The 19169-nt window shown below is 42.7% G+C and overlaps 1 protein-coding gene and 1 non-coding gene across 2 annotated transcripts; both read left to right on the top strand.

The window, feature by feature from the left end:
* Positions 1 to 11967: 11967 nt before the first annotated feature.
* On the top strand, positions 11968 to 18811 carry RPL30 (ribosomal protein L30). The gene is made up of 5 exons (XM_063450421.1): positions 11968 to 12030; positions 12157 to 12201; positions 13574 to 13719; positions 17896 to 18026; positions 18717 to 18811. The coding sequence occupies exons 2-5, from the start codon at positions 12181 to 12183 to the stop codon at positions 18767 to 18769; spliced, it is 351 nt and encodes a 116-aa protein (XP_063306491.1). The 5' UTR covers positions 11968 to 12030; positions 12157 to 12180; the 3' UTR covers positions 18770 to 18811.
* On the top strand, positions 18097 to 18229 carry LOC134609570 (small nucleolar RNA SNORA72). Its single transcript, XR_010090844.1, has one exon. It is a non-coding gene; the product is annotated as a small nucleolar RNA SNORA72 (small nucleolar RNA).
* Positions 18812 to 19169: the final 358 nt, after the last annotated feature.

Genomic DNA, 19169 nt, shown 5'->3' with positions numbered 1-19169 from the left:
TGTGTGTGTGTCTATGTATGTCTTATGTGTGTGTCTGCATGTGTGTGTGCATGTCTGTTTGTGTCTGTATGTGTGCCTGTCTGTTTGTGTCTGTATGTGTGCCTGTCTGTTTGTATGTATGTGTCGTGTATGTGTGTCTCTATGTGTGTCGTATGTGTGTCTGTATGTGTGTCTGTATGTGTGTCTGTATGTGTGTCTGTATGTGTGTCTGTATATGTGTGTCTGTATGTGTGTGTCTGTATGTGTGTGTCTGTATGTGTGTGTCTGTATGTGTGTGTCTTGTGTGTGTGTCTTTGTGTGTGTGTCTTTGTGTGTGTGTCTTTGTGTGTGTGTCTTGTATGTGTGTCTTGTATGTGTGCCTGTCTGTTATAGTGGACTATAGTAAGTGGGCTACCTAGCTCAGCCTTCCTACTGGGCATTGCTATAAGGACGGTTAAAAAATAGAAAAAAGGGGGAAAAAAGGTGGGGAGGGGAATTGAGGAGGGAGAGGAGATGAGCTGACGCACAAATGAGAAATCATATTATGCGCAAACAGAGAAGTCGTCTGAATATCACTGAAAATCGAACCAGATATCAAATATTTAGTCTCGCAGCATCAACCTCAAGGATCTCATTAATCACTAGTAAAGGTAATTTCAATTTACTTTATTGTTTTCTCATTAAACTTTATAAAGTTAAAAACCTTATAAACCTGCATTAAGTAGAAATAAAAAGATAAATGTACATACATTTATTTTTTTTTAAAACACCCTCCTTTCTTAAAAATATTCCGCATTTGCGCGAAAACTGGTGAGCGGTAAGGAAATTTTTTTCAACCAAAAAGATGCATTAGTGGGCGGTAGGTAAAAAAAGGTTGACTACCACTGATCTACACTTTTCCTCATCCTTGTCACTCTATGCTCTGTGAAATCCTTTGCTGAAGGCAAAAGAGACAGCAAATCAACATATTCATCTTTTTCTTTTTACATGAGTCATTAAGTGAAACCTAACGGTGAACTTTCACATGGCAGAGTTCAATCAATTTATTTTAACTACTACTCCCACTACCCCAAGCCTGAGCTGGACTTCTTTTTCTGTAACAAACCTGTACCATTTTAGGCACCGCTGCTAACGCCTCACTAATCTTTTTTTTTTTTTTAATTCTTTATTCTTGTTTGACAAATCAACATATGACAAGGCAGGATATTCCGGTTTAACCCCTTAAGACCGCAGCCAAATGTACAAGTTGTGATCCAAAAAAAACGTAATCAAAACCTGGCATTTGCGCTATATGTCTGTCCAACCGTAATTCACTTCTTTCATATTAAATGCACCCACACTTATTATATATCATTTTATTCAGGGGAAACAGGGCTTTCGTTTAACATCAAATATTTAGGTATGGAACATAATTTAATATGAAAAAAATATAAAAAATGGGAGAAAATAAGAATTTTTTAAATTGTTTTAGTTCTACGTGACATTTTAACTGTGAATGTCAAAATACTGTTTGCTTTTACTGCAATACAATACACATATTTGTATTCAGCGATGTCTCACGTGTAAAACAGTGCCCCCTATGTACAGGTTTTATGGTGTTTTGGGAAGTTACAGGGTCAAATATAGCGTGTTACATATTTCAGTTTTTTAACATTGAAATACGCCAGATTGGTTACGTTGCCTTTGAGACCATATGGTAGCCCAGGAATAAGAATAACCCCCATGATGGCATACCATTTGCAAAAGTAGACAACCCAAGGTATTGCAAATGGAGTATGTCCAGTCTTTTTTAGTAGCCACTTGGTCACAAACACTGGCCAAAGTTAGTGTTAATATTTGAAAATGTAAAAAACTAATTTGAATGCAAATTTTGGCCAGTGTTTGTGACTAAGTGGCTACTAAAAAAAACTGACCATACCCTATTTGCAATACCCTGGGTGGTCTACTATTGCAAATGGTATGCCATCATGGGGATAATTTTCATTCCTGGGCTACCATACGGTCTCAAAGGCAACCTGGCGAATTTTAATGTGAAAAAACTGAAACGCAAACCTTATATTTGACTCTTTAACTTTTGAAAACACCATAAAACTTGTACATGAGGGGTACTGTTATACTCAGGAGACTTCGCTGAACACAAATATTAGTGTTTCAAAACAGTAAAACGTATCACAACAATTATATCGTCAGTGTAAGTGCCATTTTGTGTGAAAAATGCAAAAAATGTCACTGTCACTGACGATATCGTAGTTGTAATATATTTTACTGTTTTGAAACACTAATATTTGTGTTCAGCGAAGTTTTCCGAGTAAAACAGTACCCCCCATGTACAGGTTTTATGGTGTCTTGGAAAGTTACAGGGTTAAATATAGTGCTAGAAAATGTAATTCCGGGGCGGAGCTTGAACTCTGAGCTGAGCGGACGCGTGCTGTATGAGCTCCCGACCGATGGATGGGTTTTTTCGGGGAATAACCCAGTAATCTCCCAGCGACTGATGCCACACTGGGCTAAATAGTCAGGATACACGGCGACGAACCGGCAGGTACCTTTTTCAAAAGCCTACGGTACCGCTAACCGCGACTGCAAGTTGAGGCCTGCAGACGGCTGGGGGGGGAAGGACGGCTGACTTCCCCGCCGACTGGTGCGTCCAGCAGATACATTCTACTCCTACCCCCCCCCTGGACCGGTGGGGGTTATCCCGGTCCCCGCTGGCCGTCACCCCGAAGCCTCTCTGGAAATAGAGTCATCGCACGCGGCGGAGCCGCGCCCTTGATGGCGGCCCGGCGGCACACCACAGCAATGGACACAAGCACCATGCCAGCCACTTGGCCCCTGACTGCTTTCGATCGGCAGTGTCAGAGCTTCTGGGCGATACTATGCAACCGAGGTCTAACCCTCAAACAAGCGGTGAGAACGATAGCCCCCTGGGTCCGCCCGGTCACCCGGCGCCGATACTATGGGCCTCTTCCTCAAATCCCCAAAATGGCCACCCAGCAACGCAGAACACAGCGACCGACAAAACGGCCAGGGGAACCACAAGGCACTCATGCCGACACTCAAACCCATTGCAACTGGAACATCGAACTAACTCAACAAACGTGTACCTTACAGGAAACTAGAAAGGTGGGAAAGAAGAGACTGACACACCCGACACAAATCTCGACTCAGCAGACCCAGACCAGCGATGAGTCCTCTTACCCCCAAACAGGGACTCTGCAGTCTCACCGCGCTCCGGAAGACCTGCACCCACCATGTGAAGAACCCACACAAAAGACCGCGGAGACATACAGCGGAATCTTGCAGAGCTCCCACAGCACCTCCGAGAACTCATCCTCAAGTAATTGACCTGCCTCACACACTGGCGACGAAAGCGGCTCAGAACCAGACACATCTTCCAACTACAACACTCCTGCACAAGCGGGGTATAGGCTGAACTGACCACACCAACAAGGCACCAGATCCCCCACTGCGGGATGCAGGCAGGTCGGGGAAAGGGTACACAAGCCCTACACACTCGCACTGAGACTCTCTCACGCAGACACCGGTGATCTAGTTGCCTAAAACGCACTCCTAACATGGCTTTGAGCAGCTCCTTTATAATGTGTTATATTCATTTATATACTGACCAGCGCACTGTTTTACAAATATGGTTCACTTATATAGCCAGCGTGTAGCCTAATATAAAGTGCTTGCTTACTGTTACCCACTCATGTGGACTGCCTCCCCTACTCCCACTCAGATAATATAAACATGTAAAACTACCTAACAATTGCTAGTAAATAACCATAAGCTTGTTTTATTACTAACAACACAGCATGTCTTAACTTAGCCTGTGGCTGGAATAGCATGTTAAATCATACTCACGTTTAATTTTTAGTATGCCTATTTACGCTAGCATGTTATGATCTAAAAACAATGTTTAACAGCCTGTTATTTTCACGATTATACAAACCATAATATAAAATGAGGCTATGTGATATTCAGGGATGATGTAAATCGCACTGTATTATACCCGTACTGTACAACACTTTATCGTCTCCCTTTTTCTATTCTGTACCCTATATAATTTTATGCCTCAATAAAAAAAGAGATTGACAAAAAAAAAAAAAAAAGAAAATGTAATTCCCTGAACTTTCGGCCTGGGTTGTCAGGCAGGTCCTGCAAATTGTAATTAATAAAATGACCTAATTATGTAAAATTATTACATAAATATATACGTAGAATTATTATATATGTATGTGTGTATATATATATGTGTGTATATATATATCATTTTTTTATTATTTTTATTTATATATAGGTATATATATAGTGATATATATGTATATACTTATGTATATAGATATATATATTATTTCGTTCTACATGTATTTTGACATCAATATATATATATTAATTTTAAAATACAACTAGAACAAAATTACGCATGTTTATATATTTTTTATCTATTTATTTTTTATTATTTTTTTAATTTTATTTTTTTAACATATGTATATATTTATTTTTTATTATAAATAAATATATATATATAATGAAAATTATATATATATTTAATCAATATCATTGTACGTGTATTTTGATTTTAATATATATATATAATTACCGGTATGTATATATTAATATTAAAATACACGTAGACAGTGTATGTATATTTATGTGTATATGTGTATATGTGTATATATATATACTTAGATCATATATAATTAATATATATATGATCTAAGTATATATAATCTTATTTTTACACTGTTTTAACTTATTTTATTTCCAGGCAGCAGTGGGAGTACCTGTCATTACAGGCACTCCCCCTGCTGGCATTGACATGGACGGCTATGCCGTCCATGTGATCGCGGGGTCCTCGCAAGGACCTCGCGATCACATGGCCCTGGGGGGCCGAAGAGGACAGAGGGGGACTCCCTGGGCTCCCAGGTAAGTCCCCCATACCGCGATCTCTGGCGTGGTATCGCTGGTTACCGGGTAAGTACAAAAGATCGCAGGACGTTCTATGCCATCCTGCGGCGTTTAGAGCCATATAAATAAGGACGGCATAGAACATCCTGCGGTCTTAAGGGGTTAAGCATAAACCGTGGTCAAGCAAAACACATCTTATTACAGTAGAGGCATACATTTGGTAGGCTTGATAGACATTGGGTAATACAATACATGCCCAGTACACAAGGCTCTTCATTGGGGGCGCGGACATCGCACATGTGCTGTCAGTTTTTATTTATAATGCGCAGTGACTCATTTACAGGTGGCCAGGTGAGAAAGTGGGCTTCTGCGGGCATCCGGTGGTGCCTACCGTATAGCTATCTAAGGGTCTTAGAGTATACCTGGGTCATGACTTATCTTACAGTGTTGCGGTGGAGCCGCTAGTAATGTTAGACAAGGGTGGTGGCCCTGCTTACTTGTTCCGATTGCAATGTGTCATCTGTACTATAGTACCCATGGCTGACTCCTGCCTTTTTTGTACCCAATTCAGCTAAGCTTCGGCGTGTGTAGAAACCGTACCGTTCCCTGGTGCCTACCTGTCTGGCATGTGATTACGTGGGTGTTTGTGCTATTTGTAAGCTTCAGTGAGCTATCAATGCCTATGTGTGCTAAGTATGTAAAAAAGTATCGAGAAGGCCCTCGGCTAGAGCGAGGACCCTAGTGAGAAGATGAGTGAGAAGTAAAGTAGATAAAGAGGAGGAATAGCAGAGAAGAGGAGTGGACCAGGCGCCCGGGCAGGCAGGGGGGACCCGAGAGGGAGGGGGGAGGGAGGAGGCAGGGGAGGAGAGGCAGGAAGGGGAACAGGGAGCCAACCAGCGCCTCTCCGCTGCGGGGTCCACAGGCCCGGGCAGTCCCAGGAGCCCCGGGCTGCGGACCCACTTTCTACAAACGCCTCACTAATCTTAACCTACTGAGCAGAGTTGCGTTCATACTCATCACTTGAAGTACCAGCTTTGCCTTGCACCTCTATTTCTTCTAGGACTGACATGTCGTCCAGATGACTCTCACTGGCATCACCTGACTCTCTTCAATCCTCTTCAGTAAGTCTTCAGCCCGGCCCTCTACTCTACCCTGACCCAATAGGCGCAGGGGAGGAGGGCAGGCTTCTTTCACTCTTTCTCTTCTTTCCATCAGCTGTGTCTTTAAATTTTGGAGCCAATCTTCTGCACCGCAGTGCATTCTCTCTTTTCCCCGGTTGTACCGCACATTTGCCCACAGTGCACGTCGTGTCGCAGGCCGGAACCTCCGTCAGACGAGAGCATTCTGTACGGGAGGATGCTGCTACCGGAGGCTCCCTTCAGCATTGAAAGCTCCCGGCACCGAAATTAAGCAGTCTCTTAACCAGGATTCCCCTCCAGGCATTTTCCAGATTCCTTTCATATGGGACATCAGGTCTTCAGAGAACATGTTGTGTCTGGAACAGGTGAGGTGCTGGGGTCCGTCCGTGCTTCCCTGGTCTTGAAAGACCTCTGACAGGGATTGCGCTCGCGCTACCACTTTTATGCTTACCTGGCTTCCCGCTCTTTTTCTCACTCGTGGCCAGAAACCAATCCCCAGCCAGCTCTTGTCCCCAGCAACAGCTGTGTCATCAAATCTGCCCAGTGATTTGTCCTACTCTGCCCAAGAATCTAACCAGGGGTCATGAACTTTCACTAACTTTCCCTCACTGAACCAACAGGACGACTTAACCCTTTATTGCCATCATACATATATACCACAGTGCTTAATGCCTGTGGCATCTTGATGGGCCGAATGGTTCTTATCTGTCGTCACATTCTATGTCTCTATGTTTACATGTTTGCCCTGCTGGCTGAGTCTTGCGATGCCTGCTATCTCTGCAGATACAGTTGGTGGGAGCTGATGCTAGGGCTCTGTTTTCCCCACTCTGAAAGACAGTCGAACATGCTATAGATTAGATGTCTGGATAAAATATACTCTTCTAAGTGCAGAAAGGGTGAGCAGGTTGTCAATTATCTACATCCACTCACTTTTTCATTAGAAAAAAATGTGACCATCCTTAAGTGTGTTAAGGGATACTCCAGGCAGCTAAAGGAGTCAAACTTAAATTAAAGCTAACAAGCTCATAAGTGGTTAGTTTCTTTTCTTTCAATTCTGTTTTGGTTTTCCTGCAGGGCTGTAAAATGTTTTGCTGGTTTAAGCAGTGTAACCTAGCCTCCTTAGCCACTCCCTCTCACATTTCAACATGTTCCTCATTCCCAGTCTCTGAAAGAAACATACCTTTTGCAGCCAATGAATAGAGGCATGTCTTCTGTGGTGTAAGGACTGCACCAAAGAGACAAGGCTAGAGTTTATATGTGCTTATCTCCCTCCCTGTAATGCAAGCAATAAATTATCCTCCAGCACCTGTCAGCCAAACTCAAGACCCACTGTTAACTTCTTCCCTGCCAGTCCCTGTCAGCCAATATTCCCACCCACTGTTAACCCCTTCCCCTCCAGTCTCTGTTAATATAGATAGATAGATAGATAGATAGATAGATAGATAGATAGATAGATAGCACAAAGATCTGTGGGTATTTATGAGTTTTGAGAAATTTTATTTATCTGGCAGGTTAGTATATTTGAACAACTTGGAGGTCCGTGCCTACTAAGCCTTACAGTAATGTCCCTTATTTTTATGGGAAAACAGTGGGAGGTAGGAGATAGACGACTCCTTACTGAGTAAATATCGGTACTTGTGCAGAGAAAAAATGACTGCTGTCTTTAATGGATCCTTAATAGCATAGTTTGCCGATAAACAGTCTCCCTTTATCGGTAGCTATTGCCTAACCGATAAGTAAATGGTGTTTGTAGCTGTGGTCTGGTTACCAAGAACAAACAAAAAATTTTCCCATAGAAACACACTGGCAGCAATAGAAAAGGCAAAGGGTAAGAAGCCACAGTATTAGCTCAATACAGTGTTGCAATCATCAAAAGTGATGCAGCTAAAGTAACTCCTTCCTTGCTTATTGTACAGAGGGAGATATAGATTGGAGACTAACTCCCCTAGTATCTATATGCTAGAGACTGGAAACTGACTCATCTGGTATCTATCCGACAGACAGGCTGTACATCAGTCCCTAATTACCTCCCAACACCTTCAAGGGTGTTCTAATCTGTAGCTAACTCTGAAGTAGAGCAATTGCTGCCTAATGTGCCATCACACTAGCTGTATGGACAGCACTGTATAAAGTGAAGACATCTATATTAACCAGCAAAGGTGTCCCTAAAGTGAGCAAATAAGTGATAAAGTGAAAAATAAAAACGGAGAGCAAACGCCCGACGCGCGTTTCGGTGTATTAGAACACCTTCGTCAGGGGCTAAGAATTAAATCACCTGAAAAAAGCCGGGACTTTTTAAACCCCCTGTGACCAATCAGCTGTTCGGTTCCTCCTCCGTGGTCCGGTCACGTGTCCGGAATCCCGTGACGTCAATCGTGACGTTTCGCCCCATGTGATCATAGCGTCATGTATCACACTCCGCCCATGTGACTGGCGGTAGGCGGGGCGGAGGAGGGGCGGTGCTCCTAGTCAGTTAGATTGACTAGTTAGGTAGAGTAGCCTCGCGTCGATAGTGACGCCTTGCCCCACGTGACTATCTCTAAATGGGAGGAGTGAGAGAATCTCTGTGGCGGACGTTGTTTGATTGACGGCTTCAATTTCAATGGTTACCGATCGTAGGCTAAATGAACCCCCTGATCTCAAATATAAACATATTTAAACACTGCAAATCCTCCATGGTTTCTTGATCCATTTACTGTATATTCTGTTTATCAGTGGTAGACATTGTGTGAATATTAATTACTTTTTATTATTAGCTTAATAATATACTGTTCTAATGTCTCTCACTTCAAAGAATTGTAATTATAAGAGGGGAGGGGGATGGATGTACCCTAAGGGATTGTATGAGCAGTATGGATATGATAATTCTCTGCAGAAGTCATCCTATATGGTGGATGCAGTGTTAGAGGATTCATGTTAATTTTGATCAGTGGGAGTTTATTATAGATAGATGATATCCAAGGATGATGCTGCACAGAGATTATTGAGGGATTGGGCACAGGGTTTATGGTTATCTGTGTGTAAAAAGTGGTTAAATAAATTATTTACAGTGAATTATTTACAGTGCTAGAAAGAATATATATATCTATATATTCAACAAGTTGTAAGTCATTATGTTTATCTCTATTTATGAGTTTCTCTGTCTCTTTATATTTATTTAAAATAAACATATGACACTATATGATACTTAATCTGGTGAAGAAATGTTTGTGTGTGTGCAGGGCCGGCCTTAGGCAATTAGGCACCCTGTGCGATAAGTCTTTACGGTGCCCCACCCCCTCCTCGCCCACCAAGTTGCCTGTATACAGTCACACACACAGGCACAGGCAGACAGTCACACAAACAGTTACAAGCAGACAGTCTGACACGCTCAGTTACAGGCAAACAGTCACACACACACACACACAGTTACAGGCAGACAGTCACACATGCTCAGTTACAGGCAGACAGTCACAGAGCCAAACACACAGTTAAAGGCAGACAGTCACACACAGTTACAGGCACACAATCACGAACAGTTACAGGCACACAGTCACAAGCAGACAGTCACACATACACCATTGCAAGTAGACAGTCATACACACTCGGTTACAGGCATGTGCGCACACACACACTCAGTTAAAGGCAGTCACACATACAGGCACACACAACGGCACAGCTACAGCGACACACAATTGGAGTCACACACAATCAGACAGTCACACAGACAGACAGTCACACACAGGCAGGCAGACAATCACAAACACACACACAGGTAGGCAGGCAGTCACACAGACAGTCACACACACACACGCAGGCAGTCAGACAGTCACACACACAGGCAGGCAGTTAGACAGACAGTAACACACACAGGCAGGCAGTCACACACACACACACAGGAAGCCAGTCACACACACAGTCACACACAGGCAGGCAGACAGTCACTCAGACAGACAGTCACGCACACATACACACAGGCAGACACATACACAGGCAAACAGTCACAGTCACACACACAGGCAGGCAGTCACACAGACAGACAGTCACACACACAGGCAGGCAGACACACACACACAGGCAGGCAGTCAGATAGACAGTCAGACAGGCAGTCACACACACACAGGCAGGCAGACAGTCACACACACACAGGCAGGCAGTCACACACACAGACAGTCACACACACACACAGGCAGACACATACACAGGCAGGCAGTCACATAGACAGGAAAACAGTCACAGTCACACACACAGGCAGGCAGTCACACAGACAGTCACACACACATGCAGGCAGACACACACACAGGCAGGCAGTCAGATAGACAGTCAGACAGACAGTCACACACACACAGGCAGGCAGACAGTCACACACACACAGGCAGGCAGTCACACACACAGACAGTCACACACAGGCAGGCAGTCACACACACAGACAGACAGTCACACACAGGCAGTCACACACACACAGGCAGACACACACAGGCAGTCAGACAGTCACACACACACACACACACACAGGAAGGCAGTCACACAGACAGTCACACACAGACAGTCACACACACAGTAAGGCAGTCACACATACAGGCAGACAGTCACACAGACAGTCACACACACAGGCAGTCAGTCACATAGACAGACAGTCACACATACACACACAAGCAGACAGTCACTCAGACCGACAGTCTCACACACACACACTTACCTCTTTCCAGTGGATGCAGTTGGTTGTTGGGGAAGCAGGGACTCCTTCCCTCTTCCTGTGCAGCAGTTACCAGGGGCTTCGGGAAGGTATTAGCCCCTCCCCTCATTAAGCTCCGCCCCCGCTGCCTCGATTTTTTTTAATAGACCCGGGTGGAGAATAATGAAATCCTCCACCCGGGTGCTTGTTTTTGCTCCCCTGAACTCCTGTCACCCGGCCATTTACGAGCTGTGTCGGCCACATGGCGCCCCCTGGTCCATGGCGCCCTTTGCAGCCGCACATCCCTAAGGCCGGCCATAGCAATAATCAATTTTGGCCTAAATGATGCCATTGGATTCTGATTTGCTACAGTTCATAGATTGTGACTTCTGAGTGTATTATTAAAGGACCACTATAGTGCCAGGAAAACATACCGCCGGGCTCTAGGGGGTGGAAGGGGTTAAATTTACCTCTTTTTCCAGCGCCGGGTGGGGAACTCTCCTCCTCCAAGAGCCACGCGTGCATTCAGCCAGTCCATACGAAATTATTATCAATGCTTTCCTATGGACGCTGGCGTCTTCTCACTGTGAAAATCACAGTGAGAAGCGCGGAAGTGCCTCTAGCGGCTGTCAATAAGACAGCCACTAGAGGCTGGTTTATAGAAAGGGGTAATCCTAGCTGGACCTGGCACCCAGACCACTTCATTAAGCTGAAGTTGTCTGGGTGCCTATAGTGGTCCTTTAATATATACATAGATATTAAAGAGACACTATTATTAATATATACATGGACATTAAAGAGCCACTATAGTCTATAGTGTCTCTTTAATACCATGTATATATTAATAATACAATAATAGTCTATAGTGTCTCTTTAATATCCATGTATATATTAATAATACACTAAGAAGTCACAATCTATGAACTGTAGCAAATCAGAATCCAATGGCATCATTTAGGCCATAATTGATTATTTGAGAGAATTCTCCATCTGTTAATCCAAAGGTCTTGGTACCAGCTATGTAAGATATCAAGCACCCCAGTAGAGTGTGTATATAGATAGATAGATAGTTAGATGTGGAAGATTTGTGCATATTTCAGTCCATTGTCTTGACGCCTTAAGGAAGCTTATGTTTTGGAACTGAATTGTTGCAGCACATCTTTTATAATTTGACTTTCTTCCTATTTTTGACCCTAGCCGCGCTCCGTAGCGTTGCGTTCCAAGAGAGGCGTGCGTGCGTGCCAGGATTCCCCCGCCTGGGAAGCAGGCGGGACCAGGCTCAAAAGCGTTGCATTGTGGGAGCTCCTTCCTTTCTCGGTCCCCGGCCATCTTGAAGCTAGACCTCTGGTGAGTGAGGCTCCGGATTCCGAGGGGATTTCACCCCGTTCGCGGCCACGCAGGTGGTCGGTCACAGCTCGCACGCAGAGCTCTCACTGTCCCGAGTCTCACTGTGTCCTTTCCTGTCTCCTGCAGGTCCGGATTCCCAGCGCTGCAACCATGGTGGCCGCAAAGAAGACGGTGAGTGAGTGAGGCCTCGTCTCTCACGTGGAGCATGGTCCGGGCTGGGGGCCTCCCGCCCTGCCTGACAGAGTATCAGCCGGCAGCATGTTACTGTCACTCACACTGTGCAGCACTGGCCCCTTCCCATAGGGTCTCACTATATATTCCTAGACACAATCTGGGGAGTTCACAGTAACAGTCTCTGATGAGTTAAAGTACATGCAGAGGTTTAAACTGGCTTAGATTTTTTTTTCTTTTCTCTTTAGTTGGTATTACAGCATTCATTTTATTTTCTGTAATGCTTTATAATTTTTTTTTAATTTGGAATTACTTTTAAAATCCTTTTATAAAACGTAGAGCAAGTCTAGTGCATGCATCCTATACTGGACCCTTTCTAGGTGATGGCCACATGTCTAACAACTTTGTACTACAACTACTTTTTCATACACCGGCACAGCGTTGTAGCACACCTGAGTGTAGTGAGACCCCCAGGGGATCGATCCCCCACCAAAAACAAAAGTTTGAAGCTGTCTTTAAATGTGTATAGGTGAACTAACTGTATTAAAATGTGCATGTCTGTATATATGAGAATCCCTCACTGTTTTGTTGAACTACAATGTGAGTATGGCTGTAAACACTCCCATCTGTCTGAGGGGCTTTATAGAATTTCAATTTTCGCTTGAAATTAAAGTTTTTAAATATGCCAGGGTAAACTTAGTTACCAAATTAATCATTTCAGCAAGCTGATGTGCTTTAGTATACTTGAAATAACTTTTGAAGTGAGAATATTTTATTATATATTTTTATTTATATAGCGTCTTGATAATCTGTAAGTAGTCATATGGCTTCTTTAACCCCTTAAGGACCAAACTTCTGGAATAAAATGGAATCATGACATGTCACACATGTCATGTGTCCTTAAGGGGTTAAGATTATTGTATGAGTTAGATACACATATGATAATGCAAAGCTAGATTGATGGGCTACATTATGTATCATAGACCAAAACACCTTTAGTACTAAAGGTAACCGTATATAGACCTGTCTAGACAAGCACATTGAGCAGGGCCTGTACGTCCAGTTGTCTGGTTAAAATTGCATGTCTGTTAGTCCACCCATTGTACAGCACAACAGAATCTGCTGGAGCTATATAAATAATAAAATAGATGAAATGCTTAATGGTAAAAAAAAAATGCTTTAGTTAGTTTCTATTTAAACATTAACACAACCTTTTTTCAGCCTTTGAGTTCTCTAATGTTAAGTTACATGTTTGTGTTCTGGTTTTATATCTAGAACAAGCTTCTTTGGAGATGTACTTTATTTTCCTGTGGTAAAATAGTAATGTTTAAGTTTTGAGTTAATCAAACTTTTCCACCATCTTCCATTTTAGAAAAAGTCCTTAGAGTCCATTAACTCTAGACTTCAGCTGGTTATGAAAAGTGGTAAATATGTCCTTGGTTACAAGCAGACATTGAAAATGATTCGTCAAGGCAAAGCCAAGCTGGTTATTCTTGCCAATAACTGTCCAGCTCTGAGGTGAGTGCATGTTTTGGATTTTACATTTGATTAGTAGTCTGTTTGCAAACCGAATGTTAAAAACGAAATTCTCTGTACTACATTCTAACAAAGGGTTAATTCAAAGGGTAGGCAATGCCTGACATTCTGTTCCAGATGTGCCCAAGTGTTTGCAGTGAAACGGGAATAAAATATTTGCATTCCTGCTTTAGCATTCTATGGAAAAGCACAAATGTCTGTCACCTCTTAAACTTACATTTTCCTTGTTTCAGTTAGATGTTTAAGTGCAAAGAAAAGATGTGATTTGTCACTTGTACCTCTAATTTGACTCTCTCTGAATGGACCTTTTGATGGCTTCACATTGAGACAGTCCATTGAGTATTGGGATCTATTTTGCCTCCATGATGAGGATAATGAACTGGTTTACCAAATAGCAGTTGTGCATAACCACAAGTAGCTCTATAAGAGTGAAGGATTGTTTATAACTATCTCCAACATTTATGCAAGAGAAAAGCACAATATCTGTTCACTTTTGGAGACACTTTAAAAGGACTTCTATGATAGATGCTTACCGTATATACTAGAGTATAAGCCGAGTTTTTCAGCACATTTTTTGTGCTGAAAAACCCCAACTCGGTTTATACTCGAGTCAATAGTCTGTATGGCAATTTGCATTGCCATAATACAGACTGGGGCTGCAGAGATGTTACCTGTCCTGCAACTCCTGTCAGCTCTCTCCTCCTCCTCTGCGCCGTCCGTTCAGCACCTCGGTCAGCTCCCAGTGTAAATCTCGCGAGAGCCGCGGCTCTCGCGAGATTTACAGTGTGAGCTGACAGAAGAGCTGAACGGACGGCGCGGAGGAGGAGAGAGCTGACAGGAACTGCAGGACAGGTAAGTAACATCTCTGCAGCCCCCTCTCCCAACCACTGAACTGCCAATGCCACTGGACCACCAGGGAAGGAGAGCCCCCCTCCCTGCCATGTATCAAGCAGGGAGGGGGGACGAAAAAAATATATAATAATAATAAAAAAAATAATTAAATTTAATAATAAGAAATAATAAAAAATATATTAAAATAATTAAAAATAAAAATAAAATTGCCCATCCCCCACCAAGGCTCTGCAACACACATACACACACTGCATTCATACACACACGCTGCACAATAAATATTCAATTCATATATTTTTTTTAGGATCTAATTTTATTTAGAAATTTACCAGTAGCTGCTGCATTTCCCACCCTAGTCTTTTACTCGAGTCAATAAGTTTTCCCAGTTTTTTTGGATAAAATTAGGGGCCTTGGCTTATATTCGGGTCGGCTTATACTTGAGTATATATGGTACTTTAGGCACAATGCTGCCTACTAGATGAAAAAATAAAATAAGATTTTCTCCAGACACATCCTGCTTTAAAAGTGGTCCACTTATTTGTCTGCAGATGCATGCTGTCACAGTGAGAGCTTAGTGTTTTTTTTAAATTAAATTTGTATTCCCTGAGTAGTGGGAAGCGTCTGTGAGAAAAATGTAATGCATCTTGTTTGAAATACAAGAACTTTGTATTCCTGTCTGTGTATGTGTCTTCCATTGTGACTTTGTCCTCCACTGAGATCATTTTTTAAAAAAGTGTCAATGATCTCTATGGGGAATGTTCAGCATCTCCATACAGAGCGACTGCCACTGGAGGTGTTCCTCGGTAGTAATGTAAACACTGCCTTTTCTCTGAGAATGCAGTGTTTACATTAAAATACAAAACAAACTGAGGAAAGAGGAACCCCAACCAGGGGAGAACTCAAATGCCTATTGATATATATATATATATCAATAGAACCGAAGTGAAATAAATACTTAACAGCAGGGCCTGACTGGGAAGCACATTCGGCCAGGGCATTTTTTAATTACAGCGGCCCACTAAAAAGGGAGCGGGGCCAGATAGGGTGTGTTTTGTCATCACCAATGACAAGCATGCCCCATCACAAAGTGAGCATGTCGGTTCAATGCTCTTCCAGGGTAGACCATGCGCAGAGCTCTGCTGAAGAGCTCTAGCATGAGAAAAAGACCCTGTATTTGTTCTGCACAGCGCAAGCAAATTTAATAATATGCTTGCACTGTGTTTGCTTGAAATTTGTCTCTGGTGTCTCTATAGATGGGATACCAGGAGACAAAAATGCTAGGAAAGCGTATTGTGTGTGTGTGTGATGGGTGCTGTGTTTGCGTAAGGGTGCAGTGTGTGTGTAATTGCGTGTGAGCAAGTGAAGCTGATGTGACTTGGGTGATTATATCCCCCCTCCCTGCTTACCTTATAGCCTGGGAGTGGGGCTCCTGCTGCTGCTTCCATCCATCCATCTCTGGTGATCCTACTTGTGAGTGAACTCTAGCCTGTGGGGCTAGAGTTCACTCTCGTGAGACCCAGAGCTTTGCCATGGTACTCACAGCACCCTCTGAATCTCGCAAGAGGAACACGGCGGAGTTGTAAGTTAGAGCTCCTCCGGGTACCTCTCCTGGCTGGCTGTCTCCCTTCCTCTCTCCCCGCCGGCGGTCGACATATACTGCATGTGGGCCGGTGAGGGAGATCTCCCCTACCGGCCCGTCGTAGACTACTGCAGGGCCGGCGCTCGGATAGTGCCGGCCCTGCATAGACCGGCAGGGGAGATCCTGTGGCCTTGGCACATGGCCTCCGCAGCCCACCTTGCATTTGCACTGTGTGCCCGATGGGTCTGCTTAACAGCTACCAGAAGTTCCTTCAAGTTATCTACTGTATTGGAGGTATAATGCTCCACAAATCAAGGTTGGTCATGTATCCAAAAGACTAATACCTTTATTTGTTTCTACACGATAAGATACAATTTGACTTAACATTGGGAAACAGACATAGTTGAAAAAGAGAAACTCAGCCTACTTTTCCCCATTGGATATTCTGACACGGTAATAACGTTTCCTTCATAAAACCACAACTTGTTAATACCGCCAAGACAGAGTATGTGGGGGACTGTGTTTAGGCTAGGGGTAAATTTGCTATACAGTGAGTATAGGTTATATCCTCCTATGGCTATATGCAATAGCAGAGCAATAAGGTAAATGTGCATAATGAAGTGCTCCATTAGTGAAAATATAAAATCAGACCTTTTTTTTTTTTTTTTATATGGGTACTTGGCACCCCATATTGGATATTTTTCTTTGTTTTTGTTCTGTTCCTTTTCCGGATAGTATCTATACTGGATGGCTGAGCATATTGAGAATGATAGACTACAGAGCGAGCATTAGAATAGAACACCTTCAAAGGTGTTTTTAGGAGATCTAGGGATTTGTGGGATTTGTAGCAGTATGCAGGACTTTTAGTAATCGTATGGTAGCTACTTTTCCTTTCCCTCCCTCCCCCCCCCCCCCCCCCCCTTTACTTTCTATCCATATTGAAAGAGGTATTGAGAGAGTATCCTAGGTATAGATGTGAACCAGGGTATCTGCCTTTAGCTTTTCTCCCAGGGACACGAGGTATTAATACAGAAGCATTTTATTTATCAGTAGTAGGATAATATGCACCGTAACAGTACCAACAATTAACATTTCTTATTGCTCTGCTATTGCATATAGCCATAGGATAATATAACCTATACTCACTGTTTAGTAAATTTACTGCTAGCCTAAACACAGTTCCCCTAGATACTCCGTCTTGGTGGTATTAACAAGTTGTGATTTTTATGAAGGAAACTTTATCGTGTCAGACTATCTGGAGGGGGGGGGGGCTGGGTTTTTTTTCTCTTAGAGAGATGAATTGAATCAATGAATCTGTGAGGAAAGTTCAGTGTCTGCATACAGAGGGAGTAGACTCTGAATGTGTGGATACATTTTAGGCAGCCATGACCCAGGAAGGATCTCTACCAGCTATCTGAGGAGTGGCCAGTGAAGTTATCACTAGGCTGTAATGTAAACACAGCTTTTTCTCTGAAAAGACAGTGTTTACAGCAAAAGGCCTGAAGGTAATGATTCTACTCGCCAGAACAAATCTAATAAGCTTTAGTTGTTCTGGTGACTAGTGTCCTTTTAAGCTATAGTTCTGGTTACTAGTGTTCCTTTAAAAAGCTTAAAAAACTTAATGTTTGGTTACAACTATATATAGATTTAAGTTTCTTGAGACAGATCCTACTTGTGTTTGTTTGGTAACCTGATCTTTTATCTTAATTTTTTCTAACCTCCAACAGAAAATCAGAAATTGAATACTATGCAATGTTGGCAAAGACCGGTGTCCATCACTACAGCGGTAACAACATTGAGTTGGGCACAGCCTGCGGAAAGTACTACAGAGTGTGCACGTTGGCCATTATTGACCCAGGTAATCATGTCTTTCTAAATGAACATTCCTTACTCTACTGTAAAATTGTGTGTGGGAGGGGTCTTGTGTTCTGCGAATATATTCTCGCCGGCTTAACCGATCTGTGATTTTGTCCGGGCTAGAGATTCGCTAGATTACAACTAGTCTGTGTCCTCAGAGCTTGCTGTATATCTAGTTCTGATTCTTGAATGCTAGTTACACTTTACCTTTTATTATGAAAAACAATATTTTGTTTAATGCAAAGTTCAATAAAGTTAAATGCTGGGTACTGCTTTAAAGGAAGACTCCAAGAAATATAACCATTTTACCTGGCACCTCTCTATTGTAAGTAGTCAGTTTGCGGTTTCTTTTTACCTGGCGTCTGCTGGGCATTGAGACAGATGAGGCAGTCAAGATGCAGGGTGATGTAACCCTCCCAAATAATCCAAACATTAAGCATGTAAAACTACAACAGTAAAACTTTTCAGCCTTGGTTCTCTTCTCTCCCCCCCCACCCCCCCTTTTTTTAATTATAAAGATTCATGAGGAGTGATCTCTTGACACTATTTTCTCACTTATGACATGGTTACTGTCCCATCTTTTAATGTTAAATGTACTTAATATTTTTGGTTTGGTGGGAAACTGATTTTAAATCTGTGCTCTGGGATTTAGGAAATGCTGACCATAATGTTGTATGTCTTTGTCTTGTAGGTGATTCAGACATCATTAGAAGCATGCCAGAACAGCAGGCTGCTGAGAAGTAAATTTCTACTCTGAACTGTTCTAAATAAAACTGGTTTCCCAAATACCTGTCTGATCCTTTAAACACAGCTTAATTTGCTTCACTTTTTTTACACTTACTGACTAAACCTTTTGAGAGGGGGGAAAGATTCCTTTTCCTACAGCTACAGAATTCCAATGCAATGTTTTTTATATTTTTTGTTACTTCCTCAAATCTATATTTTCATTTTAATATGCATCTTTTAGACAGTCAAACGTCTGAGTTTATGTTGGTTAAGTTGACTACTGTGATCACTAAAAAGACAATGTCTAGATCTATAAAGGTTAACCTCTGGCACTATAGTCGAGGTATATTTCTGTGATGCTCAGCTCTGCCTTGGCCCAATTTAGTGCCAAAGGTTAGCCATAACAAGCTGTAAAATG

Source organism: Pelobates fuscus, chromosome 4 (assembly GCF_036172605.1).
Source record: "Pelobates fuscus isolate aPelFus1 chromosome 4, aPelFus1.pri, whole genome shotgun sequence".
Classification (NCBI taxonomy): domain Eukaryota; kingdom Metazoa; phylum Chordata; class Amphibia; order Anura; family Pelobatidae; genus Pelobates; species Pelobates fuscus.
The sequence above is the reverse complement of the archived record's forward strand: the minus strand, read 5'-3'. Positions and strand labels throughout refer to the sequence as shown.